General features: G+C 41.0%; 2 protein-coding genes across 2 annotated transcripts; both read right to left on the minus strand.

The window, feature by feature from the left end:
• Positions 1-2,249: 2,249 nt before the first annotated feature.
• On the minus strand, positions 2,250-3,715 carry LOC9271209 (transcription factor HEC2). Its single transcript, XM_015794125.3, has one exon. It carries the CDS (start codon positions 3,431-3,433, stop codon positions 2,513-2,515), a length of 921 nt encoding a protein of 306 aa, XP_015649611.1. The 5' UTR covers positions 3,434-3,715; the 3' UTR covers positions 2,250-2,512.
• Positions 3,716-18,178: 14,463 nt separating this feature from the next.
• LOC4344466 (glycolipid transfer protein 2) lies at positions 18,179-20,353 on the minus strand. The gene is made up of 6 exons (XM_015793330.3): positions 20,025-20,353; positions 19,396-19,451; positions 19,124-19,254; positions 18,888-19,026; positions 18,533-18,676; positions 18,179-18,432 (listed from the first exon to the last, which is right to left on the minus strand). The coding sequence occupies exons 1-6, from the start codon at positions 20,197-20,199 to the stop codon at positions 18,397-18,399; spliced, it is 681 nt and encodes a 226-aa protein (XP_015648816.1). The 5' UTR covers positions 20,200-20,353; the 3' UTR covers positions 18,179-18,396.
• Between the last annotated feature and the right edge of the window lie 5,121 nt (positions 20,354-25,474).

Here is a 25,474-nt window from a genome sequence, read left to right on the forward strand (position 1 = left end):
TGGTAGAGATCGAGATTTTACATATATACTACCAATTTCGATCTCTAGCTAGTCGATTATCACTGCTGAGGATTGCCCATAACCTAGTGTGCTTTAAGGCATGACAAAGGACTGTATGGAATGAAAGCTGTTCATCACGAATGCAAAGGTACAGTAGATTAATGTGGCCAATTTCCACACATTCACGTATGTGTATGTTAACATTTCACAATGGTGGAATCAATATAATTAATCCTCTCTGGAGTTCTAACAATCCTACAACGAACAGTAATGTTCTTTGAACCATATGTCTGCAACATTAAAAAATGACCATGCAAACATATAATATTGTAACATTTTTTTCTTCAATTCCGAAGATAAAGGAGAAAGCTTGCTCCTTTAGCCATGATTAATACTGATACGATGACATGCATGTTGCATTAATTAAGTTTGAAGATCAAATTTATTATGTGATGTACTTAATTTTGGTGACCTCTTAGCTATTTTCATTCATAAAAATGGGATTGGCATACAACTACGGCATAAGGCAGCATTTTTTTATCTAGATGATCTTAAGTTAAAATTCAAGTAACATTATATATATGGCCCAAGATTCACTCAAAATATAATGTCTATAGCCCCAAATTAAGGCAGGGTTGCACATCACTTGGGATTTCGTCCTTGCTTTGCCAAAAGGTTTAAGTAAAAAAAAACTAAACATTTTGAGTCAGCAAGGTTCAAATACTACAATAAATCAATATAAATTAGCATACCTAAAAAGGCAAAATTGGCAGCCAAACATGCATTAATCTGAAACAAAGAATTACAAAATTCCCAATGAGCACTATAAAAAAAACCAAAGCTGAATTAGTTTGATTAAAATAATTTATTTACCAGCATGTTGAAGAAAACTAAAATGCTTCATTTATGCGTATACTTAAGCATTGGTTTAAACTATATAGCAGAAATTAATCAAAATTGGGGGAGAATATGGCAAGAATACTGAACTTCAGAATAGAGTAACAGCAACAAAAAGTGAACAAATCACTTACATTGCTTCTGTTTCGACAACAAAACATGCATCTAAATCTAATGAAAACTCTTTTAAAAAAGTACAAAGCAGTAATTCCATCAACAGTGATGCATCACCATTAATTTACATAAAATACCATTTGTTGCGGCTAATGGAATTTTTCGAGGAGGTCATGCACAACAAAAATTTAAGTTCTTAATTACCACCTCCAATTCACCCTAAAATATAAGAAATTGTAGCTATGTACTGGACAAATATTTTAGAACGGAGGTAGTATATCACATATGGCTTAATTAGCTTAGATAAACAAGAAATTTTGCCAGGAATGACAATTTGAGAAACCTCTGGCCCAATGTTCACAAAGAAGGAAACAAAACATAAGAAAATCCAGGAGCCGTACACCAGTGCTAAGCTAGAAATGCTACTACTAGCTAGGTAGAATACGTAAGCAATAGGTAAGGTAGAGAATACTACTACTCCTAGATCGATAGGAGTTGATGGTTACAGCTAAGCTTTTTCCAATGGTTGGGTTTGGCCGCATTGTCGTCCTCCCTGGGAACTCTCCAACTGAAATGAAATGAAAACCCTCACCTTTCTTAATTTACTGACGATGCATGGAATTCAGCACCTCACCACTCATCACTGATCATGGCACTGAATACCTTGCACCAATAATTCCCTCCTTTTCTAGCTACGTCTGCGCGCTGGAGTAGCTAGTATCTCATCAGGACAAAATTAAAGTGGTTTTTTTTTTCTTTCTGATCCGATATGATCCCCTTTGGGGGTCCAAACAAACAAACAAAAAGAAAGAGTAAAATTAATTAAGCGGTTTGTTAAGTGATCAAAGGTAGATAGCAAGAGCTCTGATCTTGTGTGTGACAAGCTGCAAACAATAAATAAATAAATGTATCCGGTCTGATCCTCTCTTGTGATCCCATGCTCTCAGCTCAACCAGTAGCTAGCCTAGCAGTCAACATATATGCATGCATGCTATGCTATGCTGCCACCACGACACAACACGCAACCTACCAGAACATCATTGACAATTATTCTATTGCATGCATCCAAGATTTAATTTGTTAAATTAAATTTCTACTACACTACATATGTGTTGTGTCCAGATTTTAATTTGTTGAATGATTTGGTCCCTTAATTGAAATTTCCCACAAAAGAAAATTCGACAAGAGAAAATTAACCAAACCCCTGAAGGGTAATTATCACATGCAGGGAAAAAAAATTGGCAAATAGAATGCAAACCCTAGCTAATCTTATTAATTAATTGTACTTTGAGAAACATCAAGGCAGCAGCTTAGCTACTCAGTGGGGAGTAGAGAGAGTAGCTAGTAGCCTGAGCCAACAACAAGAGCAAATTAATTAATAAAAACCAAGACCAAAACCAAATTACCAAAATTACCTCTCTAGTCCACCAATCCATGCATCCCTAGCTTAGTTAATCTCCTCTCTCTCAGCTATATTGCTCCATCCCAATTTCATCATCCATCAGTGCATCCCATGGCTGCTCTGCCCGCCGCCGCCGCAGCCGAACCCGAAACCCAAGGCGCCGCCCATCGACGACGAGGACGACGACGAGGTCGGCCCATGGATGTCCACCGGCCTGGTCAGGCCGACCCAGTCGATCATGGGCCCTCCTCCACCCAGCGGCAAGAATGGCCGGCCCGGTGGGCCCACGGCCGAGGTGCTGGGCCCGGCGGCCGGTGCAGCTCCGGCGGGATACGGCGGCGGCGGCGGTCCCGGCTGGTGCTGGAGCTCCTGGACCTGGCGCTTGAGGAACTTGATGTAGCGGATGGCCTCGTCGAGCATGGAGGCGGTGTCCATCTTGGTCCCCCCCGGGACGAGGCGCTGCAGGATGCGGATGCGCTCGCTGATCCGCTCCCGGCGGTGGCGGGCGGCGACGCTCTGCGGGTCGTCGCTGATGCGGACGTTGCGGCGGCGGGGCTTCTTGATGGTCGCCGGGTCGATGTCCACCGGCTGCATCGCGGCGATCCGGTACATCATCTCCTTCATGGCGCCGAGCTCCTCGTCGGCGTCCTGATCCCCACCGCCGCCGCCGTCCTGGCCACCACCACCACCACCTGCCGCCGCCTCCTGCTGAAGCCTCAGCTCCTCGTCGCCCCCCTGGTCACCGCCGCCATAGTCATGGTGACCACGCCGCTGGTCCAGGTCGAGAGGATGATGGAGGTGATGGGCATGGTGGTGATGATGGGGAGGAGGAGGAAACAAAGAAGAAGAAGGAGAGGGATCTAGAGGGTGGTGGTGGAGGTGGAAGGGTAATGGCGGCGGCGGCGGCGGGGGCGGCGGCGGCGGCGGCTGGTCGAAGAGGAGGGGATGGTGGTGGCTGCCGAGGCTCATGTCCAAATCCCATGAGCTGCTGCTGCTGGAGTTGTGGGTCATGTTGTCCATGGATCGATGAGCTGCAGCTCTGCTAGCTAATTGCTGTAGTAGCAGCAGATGAGATCACCACTCACAAGTGCATGCAGTAAGTGATGGCAGCAACCTAGCTAGCATGCAGCTTAGCATGGATCACAAGGTAAGGAGGTAGTACAGATTTGAGTACATATGCTTTAGCTCTGGTAGTATGTAGCTCAGTCACAGCAGGGAGATGGAGATGGAGGAAGGAGAGCCCATGAGTGGTCACATAAAAGATGGCTTTATAGGGGAATGGAGGGGGAGAAGAAGGGGGAGGATAGCTGCTTACCTTAGCTTGAGGTGTACTAATGTGTACTAGTGTGTGTCTAGATGCATTTTTATTCATTCATGTATTATGTTTGGTGTGTACAGTAAGTGTGAGGTAAGCAAATGGCTGGATGTCTTGCTTACTATGATTAAGCAAAAGGTTGGATGATGAATCTGTTAACTACTCCATTTTTTATGAGAATTTTTATGGTCCTTAAGATACCGATAGAGGTACCAAATTTTACGCTTAAGCTATTATTTGTTATTCTTCTGTATAGGAGTTTTTGTTCCGTTTGTCACCCCTCACCTACCTCTCTTATATCCGCCCCTCGTGCTCTCTGTTCCCTCGCAAACATGACATTTTTTTCTTGGACATTGACATGCATGTTCCCCAAAATTCAACTTTCACCCTTAGTTTCTATAAAGCTATATATTGTGCAAAAGTGACATTGAGACGTATTTTTTTAGAGAAAAACTTGCACGCATGATCGATGTTTCATTGAATCTAATACAGCTATCCATATAGGAGAGATGTTAGAAGAATTTTTAAAATATTGGACTTTCACAATCTTAAAACATCACATTTTTTTATGTAGCATAATAGTTTTATTTTTGAATTAATTAATGAAAAATTACTATCATGTGATATTGAAAGCTTTTATCCTTTGCTTAATTGTCTCTACTACTATAAAGGGAAGTCGTCTTTCTTCTCTTCTTCCACCATCATACACCCCATAAAAAGGAAAACCACCCTACCTAAAAAAAGACCTACTAAAAAAACTAGTGTTTTCATGATCCACTAGAAAAACCAGTCAAAGAAAATTGAACCTCATAAAACCATCCTTCTGTATTTCTTCATATCCCATTGTAACGCACAAGCATATATAGGACTAATTAATTACAAGGAAAATGCCAATTTTACTACTTAGGCTTTATCATAGTATCGATTAAGAATCGAATTATATACATATATTATATGTTTACATGATTGCATATTAAAAAGGCAAACTTAGATTGTAGTCAAATATCACTATTGCATATTTTTGAATTGACATTTTTTTTCATGTCTCACCCATCATAAATGCATCTCTTGCTATATATAGATAGTGGTACTGTAACAACTTACTCCCTCCGTCCCATAATATAAGGTATTTTCATCTGTAAATTGTTCTGAAAAGAGATTTTAGGTTTCCAAGATAGTATTTTATTCTCCACCTACCAACTTTTATACTATTTTATTATTTCATCTACCACTACTTTCTTAATTTTTACAAAAAAAATGGCATAATCCCTCATATTATGGATGGAGGGAGTAATTCATAATGATTACAGTAAAACAATATACTCCCTCCGTTTCGAAATGTTTGACGCCGTTGACTTTTTAGCACATGTTTGACCGTTCGTCTTATTCAAAAAATTTAAGTAATTATTAATTCTTTTCCTATCATTTGATTCATTGTTAAATATATTTTTATGTAGGCATATAATTTTACATATTTCACGAAAGTTTTTGAATAAGACGAACGGCCAAATATATGCTAAAAAAGTCAACGGTGTCAAACATTTCGAAACGGAGGGAGTATATATTAATCAATTGTGAAAAATATAATCCAATGTATATTCTTTATTGATGAAATGTACGATCACAAAAGAGTCTTTCTCACCCAAAAACTACGCAAGGTCACTTGCCCTTTCATAACCGCAATGAGACTATTCAACCTAGCTGCTTGTTGTTGTCCTGGTACTCGATGTGTTGTTGGGAGAAGGAAGAGAGAGAGAGAGATGTGGTGGAATTTATTGCAGAATCGGTAGATGATGCATGGGATCAGGTGGCAATAGGGAGTAAGTTGTAACTAGGGTGAGGTTGTGGGGTCATCTCATGATGGTCACCGGGGTTACTAAATCTGGCAACGGTGATCGATGGATGAGAGCAGCAGCAGCATGATGATGATGATGATCGAGCCTGCTCGGCCGGTAGAGATCGAAGAAGAAGCTATAGGCATGCATTATGCATATGATGCCTCTGATGCGTATGCAACAACAGATCAGAGGCCCCTCCATTGATGATCGATGTCCTATACTAGCTACTAGTGTATGTACATACTCTCTATCTCCTGCTTCTTCCTGCTCTGCTTCTCTCTGCTCTACTAGTGTCAAGGAGAAAGAAACGAGTAGAGAAGAGAGAAGTGAAGTAGCGAGAGAAGGAGATACTGCAGCTTGCTAGCTGTGCCACCCCTCGTGAAGGCCCTGCAGCCTTTAATTTCACACATCCCTAGGCTCAATCTATATATCCCTCTCACCTCTCTCTCATTCTCTCTTTCCTTTCATGCCCTTCTTTGTCATCTCTCTCATCCTTTGTCCTTTTCCGTGAGCATAGTTGCTCTTTCGCTAAATTAAATAACTAGCTTACAGGGTTTGTTGTTGGGTTTAGTCCAGTATCGCTAAATGTTAGTGAAGTTATCACGCATTCACACAGTATCCACCATTAATATTCGATATGGGGTCGTTCTGAAATATAATAGTATTTTGTTTGCAAAGCTTTGATCATAACATTTTGGTTTGACTTCATAGATAATCCTAAGAAGTCTATAGATTCCTTATTCTTAGGCCTTGTTCGGTTTGAAGGGGATTGAAGAGGATTGGAGGGAATTGAGGGGGAATAATTCCACACCACAATAGGTGTGGAATAAATCCCCTCCAATCCCTCCATCATGGGGATTAACCGAATAAGGCCTTAATGATTTTCCGTGGTGTCCTTAATCTGCGCGTTTATGATTTGTGACTTTTATTTATTGCTCTAGATCATTTTTTCCCCTTATGCACACTCTATTCATTTAATTAGAAAGCGTGCAACCAACCCTCAAAATCTTCACTCTATTACATACAAAATATTTAGTATATTAAAAATTCGTTACATAGTGTTGTTGATGCAAGAAGTAAAAAAGGAACTAAAGGAGTATATATACCATCACAAGTGTGCACTGAAACCTTAAATTGGTGTTCCAAATTCTTCCTTTTATTTCACCCCCTTCTTCTCACAAGTTGGACATGGCATGAATGCTAGCTATACATAGTGGCTGTTGGGCCATCTCCTGTGGCTAAGGATGCAAGTCGGCAATCCCGCTACCGGCATAAAAACATGCTTCATAATTTATTTCCTATTGGCTAGCTAGTACAAAATTTGGAAAAAGAGTTAACTAGAATTAGGGAGGGAAAGAATCATTGCCTGCCCCACTTGCATCGCTACCGATGGGTACTACTTGCTGGAAGCCAGTGATTGGGCGCGCACAGGAGCAAATTAAGAAGAAGAAAATCTTTGGGTATATAATAATTTTGGGGAGAACAAGGAAGGAGAATAAGCAAATAGGGGTAATATGGGACATATTAGCTCATGCTCCCTCCTCCATGACAACAAACACATGTTAACTTGATTAATTAATTACTAGTAGCTAATAATTATTACCAGCTAGTGAACTGCAGGTGCATATGCATCTACCTATTTTGACATGGAGACATGGAGTCCAACTTCTAGTACTATGTTAATTGCACTTGACTGATAACTATCTGCCAGAATTAAATGGGAGTTCTTGTGCTCAAGCTCCCATGCATGTTTCTTCTAGACATGCTAGATGAAATTCTAGACATCCTACATGAAGGTGATGCACCTCTCTCTCTCTCTCTCTCTCTCTCTCTCTCTCTCTCTCTCTCTCTCTCTCTCTCTCTCTCTCTCTCTCTCTGTGTGTTGTGTGTACATGTAGCACATGTGTGATGAGTGTGTGACGAATGCAAGCATTGATTTCCTAGGTTTCCTGCTGCAGCCAATGTGTACCTCCCCCCCCCCCCCCCCCCCCCCCGCGAGTGGACAAGGAGTTGTTGCCTATACATAGCCTACTTCCTGCTCCTCATGTCCATCGTCTCAACCATCGCATTATGGTACTCTATATATATGGTTGATGTATTTTGACATCGATTAATTAACATGCAACATCGTTTCTTGTGTCCCTGCACATGATCAAGGGCAATTTGGGCCAATGATATTGCTTGCATGCATGCATGCACCACAATTACAGTTAGTTGAATAGTGCAATGAACAATGCATGTAAATGACCATTTAATTATTCATCAATGTCTTCTTGTATGCATTGTTAACTACTCCTAATTAATGGTACTAGTAGATAATTAATTTCATTTTGTAGCTTGTGTTGATAGATTCTGTCGTTCTATGGACACTGTCATGTGTGAGCAGAGATTCTTACCCATTCCCTGTATCATGCATGCTGCCTCTGCATCTCGATCCAACACTAGCAGCTGCATATTGTCCGACAAGAACCTATATATGTATCTCTTCCTTACTTTGCTTTCTACTACATACATGTGTATATGCTGCTGTTTCCTCAGCTGAAAACAAGGATTAGATAAAAAAAATATAACAAGCTGCTAGATATATAGATACTCAATTAAGCTAGGCTTTGTTAAGGTGAAAAGAAATGTGTAAAGATTGATATGCTTTTGATCAACTGTATAATATCAACCTGCTGGGCTAGCTATCTACTTGGCCTTTTGAACCAAAGTATTAATTAAATTAGTTAAGAATATTATCCTGCAGAGATGCAGGTAGTACCTACAAAAATGTAATTTCAAAGTGTGGAGCAATTTGGAATCAAGACAAACGTGGCCATCACACCTCAGTTCTCTAAGCTCAGACAATGCATGCATATACTAGTATTATCGATCTTGGCATGCATATGCATATGCACATAGAAAATTACTGCCTCTCTGCTGCATCGATCGGTTCATTAATTTAATCTTCTTGAAACCTGTATACACTGATCTGTACGAAGGTGTAGTCAAGTCAACAGGACAGCTTCACTTGAACATAATAACTGATGCGTATCATGTCCTTGAATTCACAGCTGATCTTAACGATCGAGTAGCTTCAGTTCAGGAGCTAGCATTAATACACAAGGCTATTTACTGTGTTCTAGTAATTAATTAGTGGCTCGATCGATCTTGTATTAGTTTTGGTTATATAAATTAAGTACTCCATCTGCACTGTACGCAGGAAAAAGATATTTTTAGCATTCAAAAATAAATTATCCCCCCAAATTTTATTTGGAACTTGTTTCCTTTTGGCTAATAATGCATGCACAATTGATGAGTACTATACCCAATCAGCATGCATGTCTGGCAATCACTATATAGTCCAGAATTTTCTTGGCGGCCAGCTGATTTCTTTGACAGTAAAAAATAGCTGCCAAGTTTACTCCTTGTCTTGGTGGTTGAAACTAGTCGTCAAGCATACATATATTTTGTTGGCGGCTATTTAGAAACGCGAAGGTTAGAAAGCTTTAGGGACCGAGCTATCGGAGGGTACTTAATCAAGCATGCATGCTTTCGCATCAAGAGGCTCCCTATATGCTTTACTTTGACACTGCAAATGATCGAGCTTTCTCTAAAAGAGGGGGTTCCTAAAATATTCATATATATTTGCCTCTTTTAAGGCGAATAGTTCTTTTGAGCAAATTAAAGTAGTTCGGCCAGTGTGGAACCCTAGCTGCATGCATATGCCCTAGCCAAGACTTCCTTTTCTTTCGCTCTTCTTTTTTACTTTCTCAGCTTCAGCTTGTAGAAAGCTGGATCTGAATAGGTCCATTTATGGTCACATACTGAACTGCTTCATTCAATTTTTGTCAATGCAGATCGATCATGAATGAATGGTACACATAGCAAAAATGTTGCTACATGTCCATACCTAGATGGACAGAATAAAATTTGTATCCACATTGTGATTGTACATGTTACACCCAAACCCAAATGTGTGGTATATTCCTTTTTTTTCTATCTTTTTGTTGAGTAGTATGTATTGATTTTTTTTTTTAAAAAAAAAGCGGCCGCGTTGCATTGCAAGTTGGAATCTAGGAAACAATTCCAATCAAGTTAAGGGGCATCACATGGCACCCAGCATGTAGTATTATATGTGTATGTCCAGCTAGCTATAAGCTGCTAGATTGTGCATGCAAGACTGTATATACATGTCTATACATGGGCAGCTAGCTCAGATTTGTGTGGATATCTCTGCACATGCATGCATAAAATATAGAGTGAGGAAGCAGAAAGACAGTATATTGTTTACTAGGACAGAAGAAGATATTATTGATATATATTATTTCAGCTGGGAGGCAAAGTTTTAATTAAGAGGACATCATCGAGTTGGCTGCCATGCACTAACATTTGAAGCAAGCTTGTCTTTCCTCCTGACATGGATGCATCCTTGCCAACCAACTCACCCTACACATGCCACTTGCTATGCATTCCAGCTGATTCTTAATTAGTTTAGCAGATGCAGGGTAAAATAATTAAAAGAGCTAGCTTTACTGTAAGTACAATATTATTATTATACAGGCACTTTCCATAGGTCAAACATGCTGCTTGCAAAAGCTAATTAATTATGATATACAACTTAATTATTTAATCAATCCCAGAAAACTTTCTTATGAATCATTGCCTGAAGTGGAAGGTAGAATTAACCTATATAATAATACATAGAACGTCACACCAAAGCGTCACCTGATGATCATGAGTTATATATAAATTAGTACTCATAAACTTTTAAAATTCCAACCATCAATTTTATATTAATTTTTTTATAAAATCTAATAAGTTGACGATATTGTGATAGTACTTTTTAAGACAAGCCTACCTATATATATACCTTTTTTGCCCTAAGCATTTAAAGAATTATTGGTGGTTTTGAATTTAAAGTCTCAATCAATCTTTTGTTCTAAATATCAAATATTTATTATGATCAGAGAGAGTAAAATATATATAGCTTTATAATATCTATGTGTAGGTTTTTGATGAATCCAACTTTAAATTTATAGTTTTACGATAATGTGGGTTTTATCTAAATTTGTAGTACTAATAAATTTACTCATATATATGTACTTCATCTGTCTAAAAAGAAAAACAATTTATACATGGATGGGACATAACCTAAGACAACGAATATGTACATGCTGTCCAGATTCGTTGTCCTAGATTATGTCTAATCAATGTCTAGCTTGGTATTTTTTGGGGACGGAGGGAGTATGTATGTGTAGATGTAGAAGTTGCACATCATGTATACACATATTTTTGTATCAGCATGCAGTAACAGACTAACAGCTAGCTAGACGATCGAGTACATGAATACAAGAGAATGTTAATAAAGCTGCCGCAACCTACAGGGAAACCTCCAAAGTTTCTCATCACAAAGCTAACTCCACCATGCGTATATATGTGCATGCATCGCCGGCCGGACTGACTGACAGTAGTAGCAGCTACTACTCCCTCCGTCCCAAAAAAACAAACCCTGGTTTCTGTGTCCAACGTACGTCTGTCTTATTTGAAAAAATTATGAAAAAAATTAAAAAGATAAGTCACGCATAAAGTATTAATCATATTTTATCATCTAACAACAATAAAAATACTAATTATAAAAAAATTTCATATAAGACGAATAGTCAAACATTGGCACGACAATCCACGGTTTGCCTTTTTTTGGGACGGAGGGAGTCCCTTGCAATTAGGACGGACATATATATGAAACAACAAAGGATATATATATCGATAAAATTAAAATGCATGCCATGCATCTTTAATTCTTACTTCTGGCCTGTCAGCTTCTCTATCTCTTCCTCAGCTCCATGCATGCATGCAGATCCAAATTAATTAAGATACAACATTTTTATATACATATATATAGCTGCTATATATATGTATATATATATATATATATATATATATATATATATATATATATATATATATATATATATATATATATATATATATATATATATATATATATATATATATATATATATATATATATATATATATATATATATATATATAATGAAGATGCCGGGTAGAGAAGGCAAAGCCTGCAAGGATCAATATATGTGGACAAGTCACATTTATATATGTAGCAGCGATGAATTGATATGAAATAACTCGATCTATCGATCGGCATAAAGATGAGAAGATCAGATAAGGGGCGCCGGCCATCATGGACAGAGACTTGCCAAGAAAAATAGCATGTTCTCTCTAGCTACCCAAACACATACTACATATATATGGTCCATGCCTACCCTCCTCCCCTAGCTACCCGAAAGGCGCCTTTCGGCTTTTCAAATCATGTAAAAGGAGAAAAAGATGGTGTTAATTTCCCTGGTGTTTCAGTTAAAAAGGGAGTAAAAGTTGTTCTAATGTGATAAAACATAATGGGATTGCATTGTATATGTGTAAAGATGATTTGAATGTAATTTAGGGCTGCTAGGAAACTTTTGGAACATGAGCAAGCCACACAAATTATAGGAACAGTGAGGAGTCATGGCTTTTTCACCTTCAACAAAACCACCACTAATTATCCGTGACGGTTCATCATAAATTACCACTAATTATAATATCACTGGTGGCGAATTGCAACCAAGAGCAGGTACAATAGCAGGCTATAAGCCAACTGCAAACATATTTTAAAAAGATAAATAAGGAGAGAGAAGATGAGCGGGCTACAGATTTGTAGTCACCTGTAGCACAGATCCAAGATGCAGTGTATGTATAACAGGTGGGACCAGGTATTAATAGTGTAGTATGTAACTATTGTATGAATGAGCTATTAGATTGGCTATAGATGAAATGGAGCTAGTAGTGGGCTATGCTATTAAACTTACTATGATGCTGTCACAATAACGGATCAATTATTCCACGAATCATGGTACGCAATATCAGTGGCGGTTCCAATAACCAATCGCTAGGCCACTGATAGAGTTTTGTGGGTGTTTAAGTTATACCTACTAGCTAGACAAGTTTGCTGCTTTATTTAAATTTTTATTCTCCTCTTTTGAAAAATGTTCATGACTCGGGATGAAAGCAAATAAGTTACACAATACTACCTTTGTCCTCAAAAGACTTCATTTTCGGCTATGAACCTAGACACAGATACTTGTCTAGGCACATATATATTACTAACAAATAAGGGAAAAATTGTGAAGGATGGGTACGCTACAGCCAAAATTGATTGGCAAAGAAAAGCCAGAACCATATTTGTATACCATTTTTTTATCAGAATATCGACGCCAACTTTTATCTATCAATCGCTTGGCCTAGAACTAGCTAGCTAGCTAGAGCTAGATATGCGAGTTTAATCAAGCTCAAGTTGTGCCCTATCTTGTTGGTAACGCCGTTCATCGAGTTAAATTGTCGATTTTCAGCATATATGAGCAAAAGGATCTATCATACCTGCATATTCATGTGTAGCAACTAGCTTAGCTATATATCATCCAAGCATGTCTGGACAAAATCTCTTATTAGGAGGTATAGGGGCTCCCATATATGTTTAAATATATCAATTTCAGGTGCATATGACGATATTCTAGTTAGCTAGTATATTTATAGCCTTTTCCTCTCCATATATGCATCTAAAACACCCAAAAATCACTAAAAGTGCAAAATGAGAAAAACAAAGGGAGATGTGACAAATTACAGTTTTTCTTTGATCGATCCATGCATGGCTGCTGCTAGGTTAAGAACAATCGATCGAGTTTATTATTTGTACATATCGTAATTTTTTTAGCATTAATCTTTTAGCATTAATGAATTATATAGTTCATTTTTAGTTTAGGATCGACAGTATACACGCAACATGAAAAAGGAAGATATAACCATGAATTCATGCATATATAGTAACTTAAATATAAGAGGTTAATCAAATCCCGACCATTAATTTTATGCTAACATAAATTTATAAAATCTCTAACAAGTTTACGATATATGTTAATATTTTCTATGCAAACTATGTATACCATTTCTTTTGGTTTTAAATAAAGCATTCGAGTAATTATCGATGGTCGGGGCTTCTGTGACTGAGAGGGAGTAAAGTAGCTTAGATATTTTAGCGAGTGAATATATACTCCGTAAATTACCTCTGTCCCATAAAAAGTAAACCTAATTAATATGTAATGTGACACGTTCTACTACTATGTATGAATCTATGTAGACTAGAAGTATATACTGCTATATGTAGCTACTCCAGCTCCAAGTGGCCTGCCTGCAGAAGGCAGTGTACTTTGAGCAGGAGGAGGCTTTCCTGAATTTGTTCAGGGAAAGGAACAGGAGCAGCAGCGAGCCAAGCTAGTCCCAAGGCAATGTAGTACAGTACTATACTACTGCTTGTTGTGCAGTGCAGCAGAGAGATATATCGATCGATCGATCGATGACTCAAGCAACCAATTAACTCTCTCTCTCTCTCTCTCTCTCTCTCTCTCTCTCTCTCTCTCTCTCTCTCTCTCATGTATGAGTGAGAATTCAAAGCTGCATCTGCAATTCTGCATGGATGAGTGGAGAATGGGTAGCAGGAGTGGAAGAGAGAGAGAGCTGTAAACTGTAAAGATGAGCTTGCAGCAAGTGAAGAAACAGATACTACTAGTAGAGATTAATTGACTACTGGTACTGTCTGTAAAGAGAGAGTATAGTGTACTCGATCCTACTACTTAATTAGTATTACAGTACTCATACACACTCCTCTTGCAGTTGAGAAAGGAAAAGGCTGTGGCGTTTTCGAGCTGAGAAAGATCAATATATGGATCCAGGATTGCATCTGCATTCTGAAGCAGAGCAGGCAAAATAAGGTGAAGGAAGAGCTAGCAGTAGCAGCAGGGCACTGAATCGAATGCATCAGAATGCACAGCCTCCAAAGGAAACAACCAAAGGAAACAAAAGCGTGCGCTTTCTTTTCTTTCTTTCTTTCTTTGCATCTGCCCTGACCTGCACATCTCAGCATTTGCATGCATGCAATGCTATGCTAATCGATCCATCCATCGCTTTTCTTTTCTTTTTTTCTCGTCAGCTGCATGCACAGAGAGGCGCAGGGATTCAGTTCAGTGACCACCATTCAATTCTCCCAGTACTCTTGCATTGCAGGTCATTAATTCTGTCAAGAAATTGGGTAGTACTAGAACAACACTTTACTCCAGTTTAGTCTAATTAGTAATTAGAGCATGTACGCAGGAGTAACAAAACTACTACTACATGCAACAACAGAAATACAGGGCATGTTCACTTTAATGCAAAAAAAAAAACCTTACCAAATTTTGGTATTACAAAATTTTGACATAGTTGCCAAAATTTTGGCATGATTTCTTATATAGTTACCAAAATTTAGTAGCAAACTAAATATAACCATTTTTTTAACAACTTTAACAAAATTTGATAAAATTAAAAATAGCATCAAAATGAATAGGCCCGCAGTGTCCAGGGCACATGCTTCACGAGTTCAGGAGAGCATCACCATTCAGCATATGAAGCACAGTGAAACTGAAATGTCGAGCAGGACTAGGAAGTAGTAGCTATGTAGCCATGGCTAGGAGGTCAGAGAAAGAGAGAGGTTGAAGAAAGGTCGCAAACATTGCAGAGAAAACCAAAGGGGATATTGAGTTTCCCAAGGTTGAAGACCTAGTAGCTACAGTAGTGTGAGCGATGATGCAGTGAGATGGTGACGAGCCAGCCGGGGCCCTGAATCTCTCATCAAACTCAGACTCAGAGTGGACAAGTTGGTTAAGCAAGCAAATGCTTCTTCTTCTTGTTGCTGCTGCTGCTGCTGCCTGGAGGCTGGAGCTGGACGACTGCCTAACAACGAACTGCTTTTTGGACCCAAGAATCTATACACACTTTGAAACTGCAGGCCTACCATCTATCTACTACTCTGAAAATCTATCCTATGCTGCCTAGCTAGAGCATAGTACCATATCATTATGGCTTCTTTCTGCAGTCTGTGTGGGGGCAGCCAGCTTATCTAGGTTGTGTTTAGTTCACACTAAAATTGAAATTTTGGTTGAAATTGGAACGATGTGATGAAAAAGTTGAAAGTTTATGTGTGTAGAAAAGTTTTGATGTGATGAAAAAATTAAAAGTTTAAAGAATTATTTTGGAACTGAACACGGCCCTAGAGTTCCTCCTCCTATCCTATTCATTCTCATGTCATTGACTGCTCAAGAGCTAATCTCATGAGAGTTCAGAGTCTTCAGTGACATCCCAATGTCCATAATTCCATAGAGTGCACTACTGAAGTCAGGGTTTCCTTACCGTCTGAGGTCTGGGTTACTGCACCGGCGTAAAACGCGATTACCGTGGTTATCATGAGAAAATGTAAAAAAGTTATCAAAAATTTAGATTTTTTTAAAAATATTGATGGGGTTATAATGGTTTTGTCGTTACCATACCTCGGCAATAAGCCTTCGTTATGCTGATTATAAGTTGTAATGACTTATTAGCAACTAAAAGATAATTTGCTAGTAAAACGTTTATATACGTTCTTCGCGATGTAAAAGCAAATGCTAAACTACGATGAAAAAATCCTCAAATTAACTCCAAAATTAAGTTTCAGAATTAAAATTTTGGTTGCAGCTTATAATCTGAATGATAAACCTGGCTTCAATTATGCGCCGAGGATTGGACATGCTCGCTCTGTCCACAAATATAAACTACATCTCTAGCCTTTGATTTTTTTTCTTCACAAATATAAGTATTTTGAGAGTATTATGAGTACTTTAGAGCTGTGTGTGTGATCTTCTTTTCTCATGTCATGACTGCTAAGAGCTGATGGATGAAAACCTATCTCAACGACTCATCAGAGTTCAGACAACCCAATGTCCACAATTCCTTAGTGTAAACTACCGAAGGACTGAAGGTACAACAACAGCAGAAACATGTCAATTATGCGCCGAGGATTGGACATATCAAGCTAGCTAGGTGTGTAGCTCCATCCTCCGTTCTTCAGACTTCACAACACTCTCTCTAGGTATTGAAGTACTCCTACTTTTTTTTGAGAAAATTTTGTAAATATTTAAAAAGATTTCGTATTACCGAAGTGTGTTGCATCCTAAACATAGTTTAGCCTTTTCAAGATTTTACTGGTTAAGAAAGCAGTGACAAGTAAATGTAAATGGAGGTAATAGTAAGAGTTTCTTTTACCGTCCAATGATACCTCACGGTACCAAATCCTGGCCGTTGGATCTGGCCCGATCCAACGGCTGGTAGAGTTTGGTACCGCAAGGTACCAATTCTGTCCCTGATGCGGTACATCTCGTGGAGAATAGAGGTGGAAGGGTAAAAATGTAATTTCGCATGGGAGAAATAGACGGGCGGATAGGGTTGATAGGGTTCCCACCAACGCTGCCCCCGCCTGGAGTGCGTCAACCTCGTCCACACTGTGCCGTGAAGAACTCTTCCTCTTCCGCCCCTCACCGTCGGGAAGGACTCATCCTCCTCGGCCCCTCGGCCCCGGGAAAGAATCATCTTTCTCCGCCCGTCGGCGCCGGGAAGGACTCCTCCTCGTCGGCCCCTCGTCGCCGGGAAGGAATCGTCCTTCTCCGCCCGTCGGCGCTGGGAACGACGACTTCAACTCCGCCGTCCCTGCTCACACACCGTCGGTGCCGAGATTGAGTGCACCCCTGCTCATTTTCTCTCCCGATCCTACGCATCCTGGATTCAACGGTCGGATGAGTTTTGGTACCGACCGGTACCAGTACCGAGCCGTACAACTTGCTAGACGATAAACATGCTCTAATAGTAATATTGTTTTAACATGACAAATCTTAATATTTTTCTGTATATTAGCAGCAAAAACTGTAAAGGTTGGGCTGTACACATCAAAAAATGATGAATATAGACATTAGACTACTGCCTAACTGCTCAAGCAATTTAGCTGCTTGATGCCCAACAACTGGCCTGAAATTAACAACATCAGAAGAGAGGAGGATGCATGGGCCTTCACCAACAACCATCACAGCCCATTTCTCAAGCAGAACTATTTTATTTGGGCCTGAAAAGTTATTGGACCAACTAATTTCTTGGCTCTGATAGCTGATCTTATTTTTCTAGTATGATATTGTATATGGTCAGGTTTGTATCCTAGGAAAGTATACATGATATGAATCCCTTCTTCTTAAGCCTTCCTTCTCTTGCAAGTGCAAATAATTTACTCTTCTTTAATCAGTAGTAAACTTCAGCTTGTATTCCCTACTTTAATTTAAGAGTGACATGCCCTTTTGACTTTTATATACAGATGATGATGCTGGTTTTCGTCATCAAGGCAAACTGACAAAGATAGAGCAAACCAGGTTCAACCTCAACTTGTTATTTTGGTTTTTCCCCTTTTTTTTTAGTTGATCATCATCCATTCTGGTGGTTAGGAGCAGCATGAACTCATGCTTTCTTCAGTTTGTATCTATCTGTGTGACCAGAAATAGCAGGAGATAAGATACAATATGCAAGAAAGATTCTTCCATTGGTGCAGTGGTTGCAGGAGTTGCCAAGCTTAGCATGCATGCCACATTTCTATTTTATTCTCTGAGCAAATTATGGACAAGAAAAGGTTACACTCTTAATATACAATAACAAATTGGAGAAACAGAGGAAAGAACAGGAACAGTGATCAGATTGAGTAGATTCTTTCAGAACCACCTTTCTCTGAAAAGTGAAAAAATATCCACTAAAGCTACCAGGGCGATCGAGCACGCACAACACTTTTGTTCTACATTACATTTGCCACTTCAATCTACAGATTATTTTGCAAAAAGGCAAGGCTAACTAATGTGGTTATATACACTAATCATGATCAAGTAATGGTAGGCTATGATCGTCCTTCTGTTCTATGTGGATTTCAGCTTGTCCAAATTATGCTTTACCTGCAAAACAATTTGACAGATATGAGCAAATTATACATGAACTAAATTTCCTTGAAACTCAAATATTTACTGAAAGGTGTGCTATCATAGGAGCTCTGACCAAAACTGCATTGGCCTCTTCTATGAGGGGCTGGACAATGGAGAGCAAGACCTTCACATCTTTTGCGAAAACCTCAAATTCCTGACAGTTCCCCATCAGCAATGCTATGAAGATCTCCTTTTCCGGAATGAGCTTCTGTGCCACCTGACATTAATGCTCAGGAAATTAATGAACAAGAACTAATTTGTAGTTTTTTTACAAGAATAATGACTATTGATCAATAGTACTTTGGTGAACAGACAGACAATTGCAGAGAAAGAGCTCTGCAACTGTGATGACAAATGCTACTAGCCTACTACTGTACTTGGTGAGCAATCACTTTTCAGAAAAATTCTTCTTGTAAATTGTTCTATACCCTGTAAGCAGCTGATGAGATCCAACCATGCCATGGCTTCAATGTAGTAATATACGCCTTTTCGACGATCTCTCTGAGGCTCGACTGATCACAGGTGTTAAGCAACCCCTCCAGTAAATGTTTTGAGAAATTTATCGACCTAATTGGAAGAATCCGCAACACGGCACTATAAATATTTGCAACAGAATTGATGTTATAGACATGAATATGTGTCAGATGAGCAAAATTCAGTTCACCTAGCCAACCAAAGAATAGCTCTGGTGCAGCTATTGGCCTTCTTTGAGGTCCCTTCCTCCACTTCCTCTGTCACTATTGCTGTCAGGCTTGAATATTTGGAAGGGTCCCTTGCAAGCACATCCTGTAATCTCTGCAATTAGCTCACACAAATCCAGAAATTAGCATCGCTGATTAGTGAGATAACAAGCACAGGGCAGCATAGGAATTAGTCTGCAGTTTGCACACATGAAGTATACAGAGGGAATAGCAAAACGGCAACATGCAGACAAACCTGAACATTTTGCTGAATGTCTTGCCTCAGGACTAGTAAAGTCGGTCCAATCTCATCTTCATTCGCAACAAGGTATTGTGTCTCAATTCAGCATGATTTCTCACATGGGCAAGAAGGAAAATATAATATGTAGGATAGCAAATAAAATGGCATCAAGTTAATCATATTTCCTCTTTTTTTTCAGAGTATGAAAAATACATGAAAAGGCACTTCCATTTTTTTTCTCCTTTCCATTGATTGAGATGGCCACAAGACAGAGAAAGGATTAAGGCCTCTGGGCCACATGATGAGTTTATATGTCCACCCCCTCTAAGAAACAAACAAGGTATATGCATGCATGTTTTTTATTAACCAAATTCCCCAATCACATATGGCTACAGAACAAAGCCAATACTAGAATGACCCACTGCTAGTGCACATGCCATGCACAACATTGATACTGTAATTAAGAAAAAGAACTCTTCTCTTCCTATATATCCACAGGAGCATGAGCAATTGTTCTTCCCAATGACATGTATACAAAGAAAGCAAGTGCAAACAGCAGTACATCACAACACTAGAAACCTGCTAAATTTCCATCAGGGTATGATTTTCATATGAAAGAAAGAACATGATGAGCTATTACTAACCAAGGACATGGATGATGTGCTTGGAGACACAGAGAAGGTCCATGGTAGATGACCTTTTCTGCCTCTGCTGCTGCTCATCCTCATCATCTCCTGGACATGGCAAGGACAGCTCCTCCATGGCTATCCTCAGCTCAGACTTGCCCTTCTCCATCATCTCTTCCCTCCTCACCTCCATCTCTTAATTCTACTGCTAGCTTCTCCTGTCTACTACTAGCCCCCTACTTATACACATACACATTGCAAGAAAGCATCATTTCTTGGGACAAATGTTGAGGTCAACTTCATGCTGATGTTTTTAATACTAATTGATATCTCTTCTTGTTGTTCTTGATACAACTGTGTGAAGTCAGAAGAAACAAATGGCGAATTATTGGGAGTAAAATAAGATGAGTGGTTCTTGTCCTCGCCTTCTTTGGATGAATTTTCTTTTGTTGATGATGCAACTGTCCAGGAGTTGTTTAACAGGATTGAGGCATTGCCATGTACTTCCTGCAGTAGAAAATGGTTGGCATTGTGTATGACTGATCCGGTTTATGGAGCATTGCTGTTTCTTATTCCAAGAAAAATGTTGTAAACTAGTACTTCTGAATTTTCTAGACAGCAAGTTGAGAGCTACTAGTTCATTTTATCATTTGATTTTTCGGAGAGGATACAGAAGGAACAGAAATATTTTATACTTGGAAAAGCTAAGAACTTGTTCAATAGATTCAGCTACGATTTAGAAATGGAGGAGGCTTCTTGATTCTTATCCGATTCCCGGAGGAATAGGGCCAAAATTGGATGTCTAGAATTGTCACCAATCTTCCTCTAAAATAACTGTACAGGTCCATTGTGAACAAAATAAAATCTGAAATAAAAAAAAGTTCAACTGTAACAATAGCATATGATTTTATCAAGAAGCTGCAACTTTGTATCTCTAAATACTCATGTCGTTACAAGCTTTTTAATAAAATTTCAGATTTTTGATAGAACTATTTGCTACTGTTGCGGTTATGTGAAATACATAGTTAAAGCAGTAGCAAAGTGATAGTTTTGACCAAATAATTATGGTTTAAAAAGAAAAATGTTGTGATTGATCCAGTCCTTCTCGGATAACTCCTGCCATATTCTTGAGAAGCTGACTGCTGCAATCTGCTGATCCACGGACATCATCAAGACGTGACATTTATACATATACACAGCTAATTCTGATCAAATTAGCCATTCCAATCTGTGGGCAGCTGAAGGGTTCAGCTGGGAAATGACCTTGACTATTGTAGTGTGATAAGTAAGTCGCTGATGATTTGCCTGAATACCTACTCATGGTTATCGCAGCAAATTCTTGGGCGGTGGAATCCGTCTGAATATCCATCGGTATCAAGAAAACCACTGTCCATTTGTCCTAATGACCTGATGAATTACTTATCTGAACAAGCAGAAGAACATGAGAGTGTGAAATCGTTGTCAAAGAGTGACATTACTCTGAAACTGATAGCACTGAAACTTTTTGAACCCACAGATTCAATGCAAAAATTACAGTAGTCGATAAGATTTGTTAAGGAGTAAGGACATATACAAGGGCACAGTTTGATAAGCAGGAAGGCAGGCTTGATTGCTTGTTGGGACAACGGGTTTGACCTCAACATTTATTGATAAGTAATTGCGGGACCGATCGATTAGCAACATCTGCTACACTCCTATTGGTGGATGCATGCATCTATGAGGTCAAAATCCTAACTAAACAAGGTCGAAGCAATCTCTTCTCTTCCTATATAGTTAGTACCCACTAAATCATAATTGCTATAAAGCTTGCACCACAGCTCGCCACATCATCGATGCATATTAATTGCCAGGTCTTGATTGGATGGCCTTCAAACATCGCATGTATCCAGTTTGTTGTTGGCAAAAAAAACCAACAGAAGAATTTTTTTTCGTTCTCTCTTAGCAGCCAACAGACGAAAGCAGCCCACTTGATAAACACGTACTCCACAATTTTTTGGTTGGAAAAAAACACGCAACCATTGAGTAAAAAAAGAAAACACGCGAAAATTGATCAACAATGTTTGTCAGTAAGAATTCTCAAATCCCGCTGCAATGCGCGGGGCATCCACTAGTTACCTAGAATAATCTGTCCAGATACCAAAGTGGGAAGCGATGACTGCATTTTTTTTATAGAGAAGAATCGAAGGGAGAAATCAACCTGTGGTAACATCTGAAATAATTCTGAATTTCTGATCACCTTCGTCGTCGTTGCCAACGCCGTCGATCCTGAGACCTCACAGAAGAACTTGTAACTGACGATTAATCGAAGGAAAGCATTCAGATTTCAGATTTCAGATTTGAGAAAACAAAAGGAAAAAGTCCACTTTGACTCCCTTAATTGTATGCCGAATTTAATTCGTACCCCTCAACCAGAAAACCGGATAGAACGACTCCCCGAACTATTGAACCGGTGCAATTTGACTCCCTCAGCGGTATTGGAGGGCGGTTTTGCTGACGTGGCGCTAACGTGGCGGTGTTGACCCGGTCTTCGTCCCACATAGCGCTTAAGTGGCATTAGAATTAAAAAAAAATTATTGGACCCATCTGTCATTCACACAAAATATATATTGTGGGACCCACTGACATATGGGGCCCAAATGTCATCCTCTCTCTCCAATCCTTCTTCCTCCTCCCTTCCTCTCTCTCTCCCCTTTCTCTCCCCCTTCCCCATCTGCGGCCGAGGACGCTGGAGACGAGAGCGGCGGCGGCGGGCGGGCGAGGGCGTAGACGATGAGGAAGGCGAAGAGGAGGTTGGCGGCGACGCCTGCGGAGACGACGAGGAGGCGGTCGGGGACGGGGCAGTTGCAGAGGAGGTCCGGGTCGTCGGGCGCGAAGCCGGAGTCCAGGTCGTCATCGGGGAGGTGGCGGCAAGGAAGTGGCCCGACTCGTGACGAGGACGATGGTGGCGAGGACGGAGGCGGCGGTGGCGACGGACTCGACGCTGGCGAGGAGGTCGGACGGGGCGGCGGAGATGGAGATGGGCCTGGAGGAGGAGGAGGAAGGGTGGAAGGGGAGGTGTTGCCCGCGCCGCTCGCCGCCGTCTCCGCTTCCCCAACATGTCGTCCCCACCGCTGCAGTGGCCGGCAGCTACGGCCGCGCCCCTCGCCCGCACCGGCCACCGCCACCTCCCCCCAGCCGCTCCCTCGTGCCTTCCTCGTTGCCGCGGCCTCCTCGCCCCACCGCGTCCCCGTATCCCCGACATGTCGTCCCCACCGCTGATGCGGCCGGCAGACCGCGCCCCCCTTCCCCCCCCCCCCGGCGCGCGACATCCCCGCCCGCGCCGGTCGCTGCCGCCTACCCCCAGTCGCTCCCTCGTGCCTTCCTCGCCGCCGCGGCCTCCTCGCCCCACCGCGTCCCCGTGTCCCCGACGCCGGCACCGCCGCCCCTCGTCCTTCACCGGCACTACCGTCCGATGGGGAAGAGAAAAAAGGAGAGAAAAGATAGAGAAGGTAGAGAGAGAGAGGGAGGAGGAAGAAGGGTTAGAGAGAAAGGATGACATGTGGGCCCCCCACATGTCAATGGGTCCCACGATATGAATGACAGATGGGTCCCACTATTTTTTTTTAATTCTAATGCCACTTAAGCGCCACGTGGGACGAAAACCGGGTCAACACCGTCATGTCAGCGCCACGTCAGCAAAACCGCCCTCCAATACCGCTGAGGGAGTCAAATTGCACCGGTTTCAATAGTTCGGGGAGTCGTTCTATCCGGTTTTCTGGTTGAGGGGTACGAATTAGATTCGGTGTATAATTAAGGGAGTCAAACTGGACTTTTTCCAAAACAAAACAACGAGATGGATCTGTTGATGGGCCTTTTGTTGGGCTTTTGGGCCTCTGTTTTACTAATGGGCCCATTATTACTACTCTTCTACCTGTTGGCCCACCAATTTGGGATTTCACGTTGTCACACACACATAGGAATGAGTTCACTTTTGGTCCCTTATCTTGATGTCGAGTTTAGATCATGTTTTTGAACCACAATACCAGATATAAAGTATCCCTCGACTTGCAAAATTGAATTTCCTAATATCCCATGCAATATTATGCTCAGTTTTAGTTGACATGGTGAGTTGACTGTAGTCAACCCGGTTGAGGCATCGTGGGACCCACATGGCCCCCACATGTCAGCGGCAAGTCTTTCTTCCTTCTCTCTTCCTCATATTCTCTAGGATAGCGGCCGATGAGGAGAAGAGCGAAGGCCAATGTGAGAGGAGTTGGCGACTTCCCCACGTTCGTCCCCATCTTCTCCGGGGCTCCCACAGCCTTCGCGTGTTCATTCATAACCTTGATTCCACCATCGTTGACCTGCTCGCCTTCTTCCACTCTGTCAAAAGGAGCACGCACGAGCTGCCATGCTTCATGTTCAAGGAGTCCACGGGTGGGGCCATCTGCATCTTCATCCACCTCCACATGTCGTTAGAGGAGTAGGCCAGTGTTGTCATGGTTGCGCCCCTATGTAAAAGATCTCTGATCGAGTGCCCGCCATGGCCACTATCGCAGATCCACAACTTTGTCGCGCGGATGCTCCCCATCATGCCCACTATTGACCTCATTGAGAAGTCAATCAAGGTGCCAGCCAAGCACCTCATCGCCACGTGCAACCTCGTGCGCTACCATGGGCGGATCTAGCATCAAGCTAGAGGGGGTTCTTCTTCCTCCTCCTTCTACCCCTACTATTCTTCCTCTCCCTCTTCTCCCACCTCTCATATCTCCTTTTCTTCATGGGATCCAACGGGGGTAGGGGGACTCGAGATCCCACAGCACCCACATTGGATCCGTCCTTGTGCGCTACAAGGGCTGGCCATGGATTGGGTCGCTGGTGTGCACCGCCAGTCGCCATCATTGCCCGCGTCGCTCGAGAGAGAGGAGTCGAGGTGGTCGCCGCGTAACTCTTCTTCTGCCAGCCGGCCACCACCCTTCTCCTGCCGCATGTTGTCCTTCTCCCGCCGCCCTGGAGAAGAGAGGGGAGAGGGGGAGAGAGAGGATGATTTTGCTAAAGTAGTCGATTTGAACCATTGTGTCTAGAAATAGGGCTTAGGTTATTTGGAGTTACTATTAGAGCAAGTTTAATAGTAGTGTAGCCCAACTATTAGCTCTACAAGTGAACACATCATCTATAATATAATATACTCATACAATATTTATAAATAAATATATGCTATATTGTTAATACATAGCTAACCTCTCATACGCACATATGTAAATATGTAGCTATAGCTTAATTTTCTTCAACAACCTGTCCTCTCTCCTTCACTTAAGAATAAATATGATGCGGTAATTTTTATAGATCGTTTTTCTTTCTCTGTTCACTTAACTATAAGTATGATGTAATAATTTTTAGATCTCGATTATTCTACTCGCTCTTACATGGCATTCACGGTCACGGTTGCATCTGCATGAGACCTCTCGAATTTCACCACGCCACTTTTG

The sequence above is a fragment of the Oryza sativa genome, chromosome 8 (genome assembly GCF_034140825.1).
Source record: "Oryza sativa Japonica Group chromosome 8, ASM3414082v1".
Classification (NCBI taxonomy): Eukaryota; Viridiplantae; Streptophyta; class Magnoliopsida; order Poales; family Poaceae; genus Oryza; species Oryza sativa.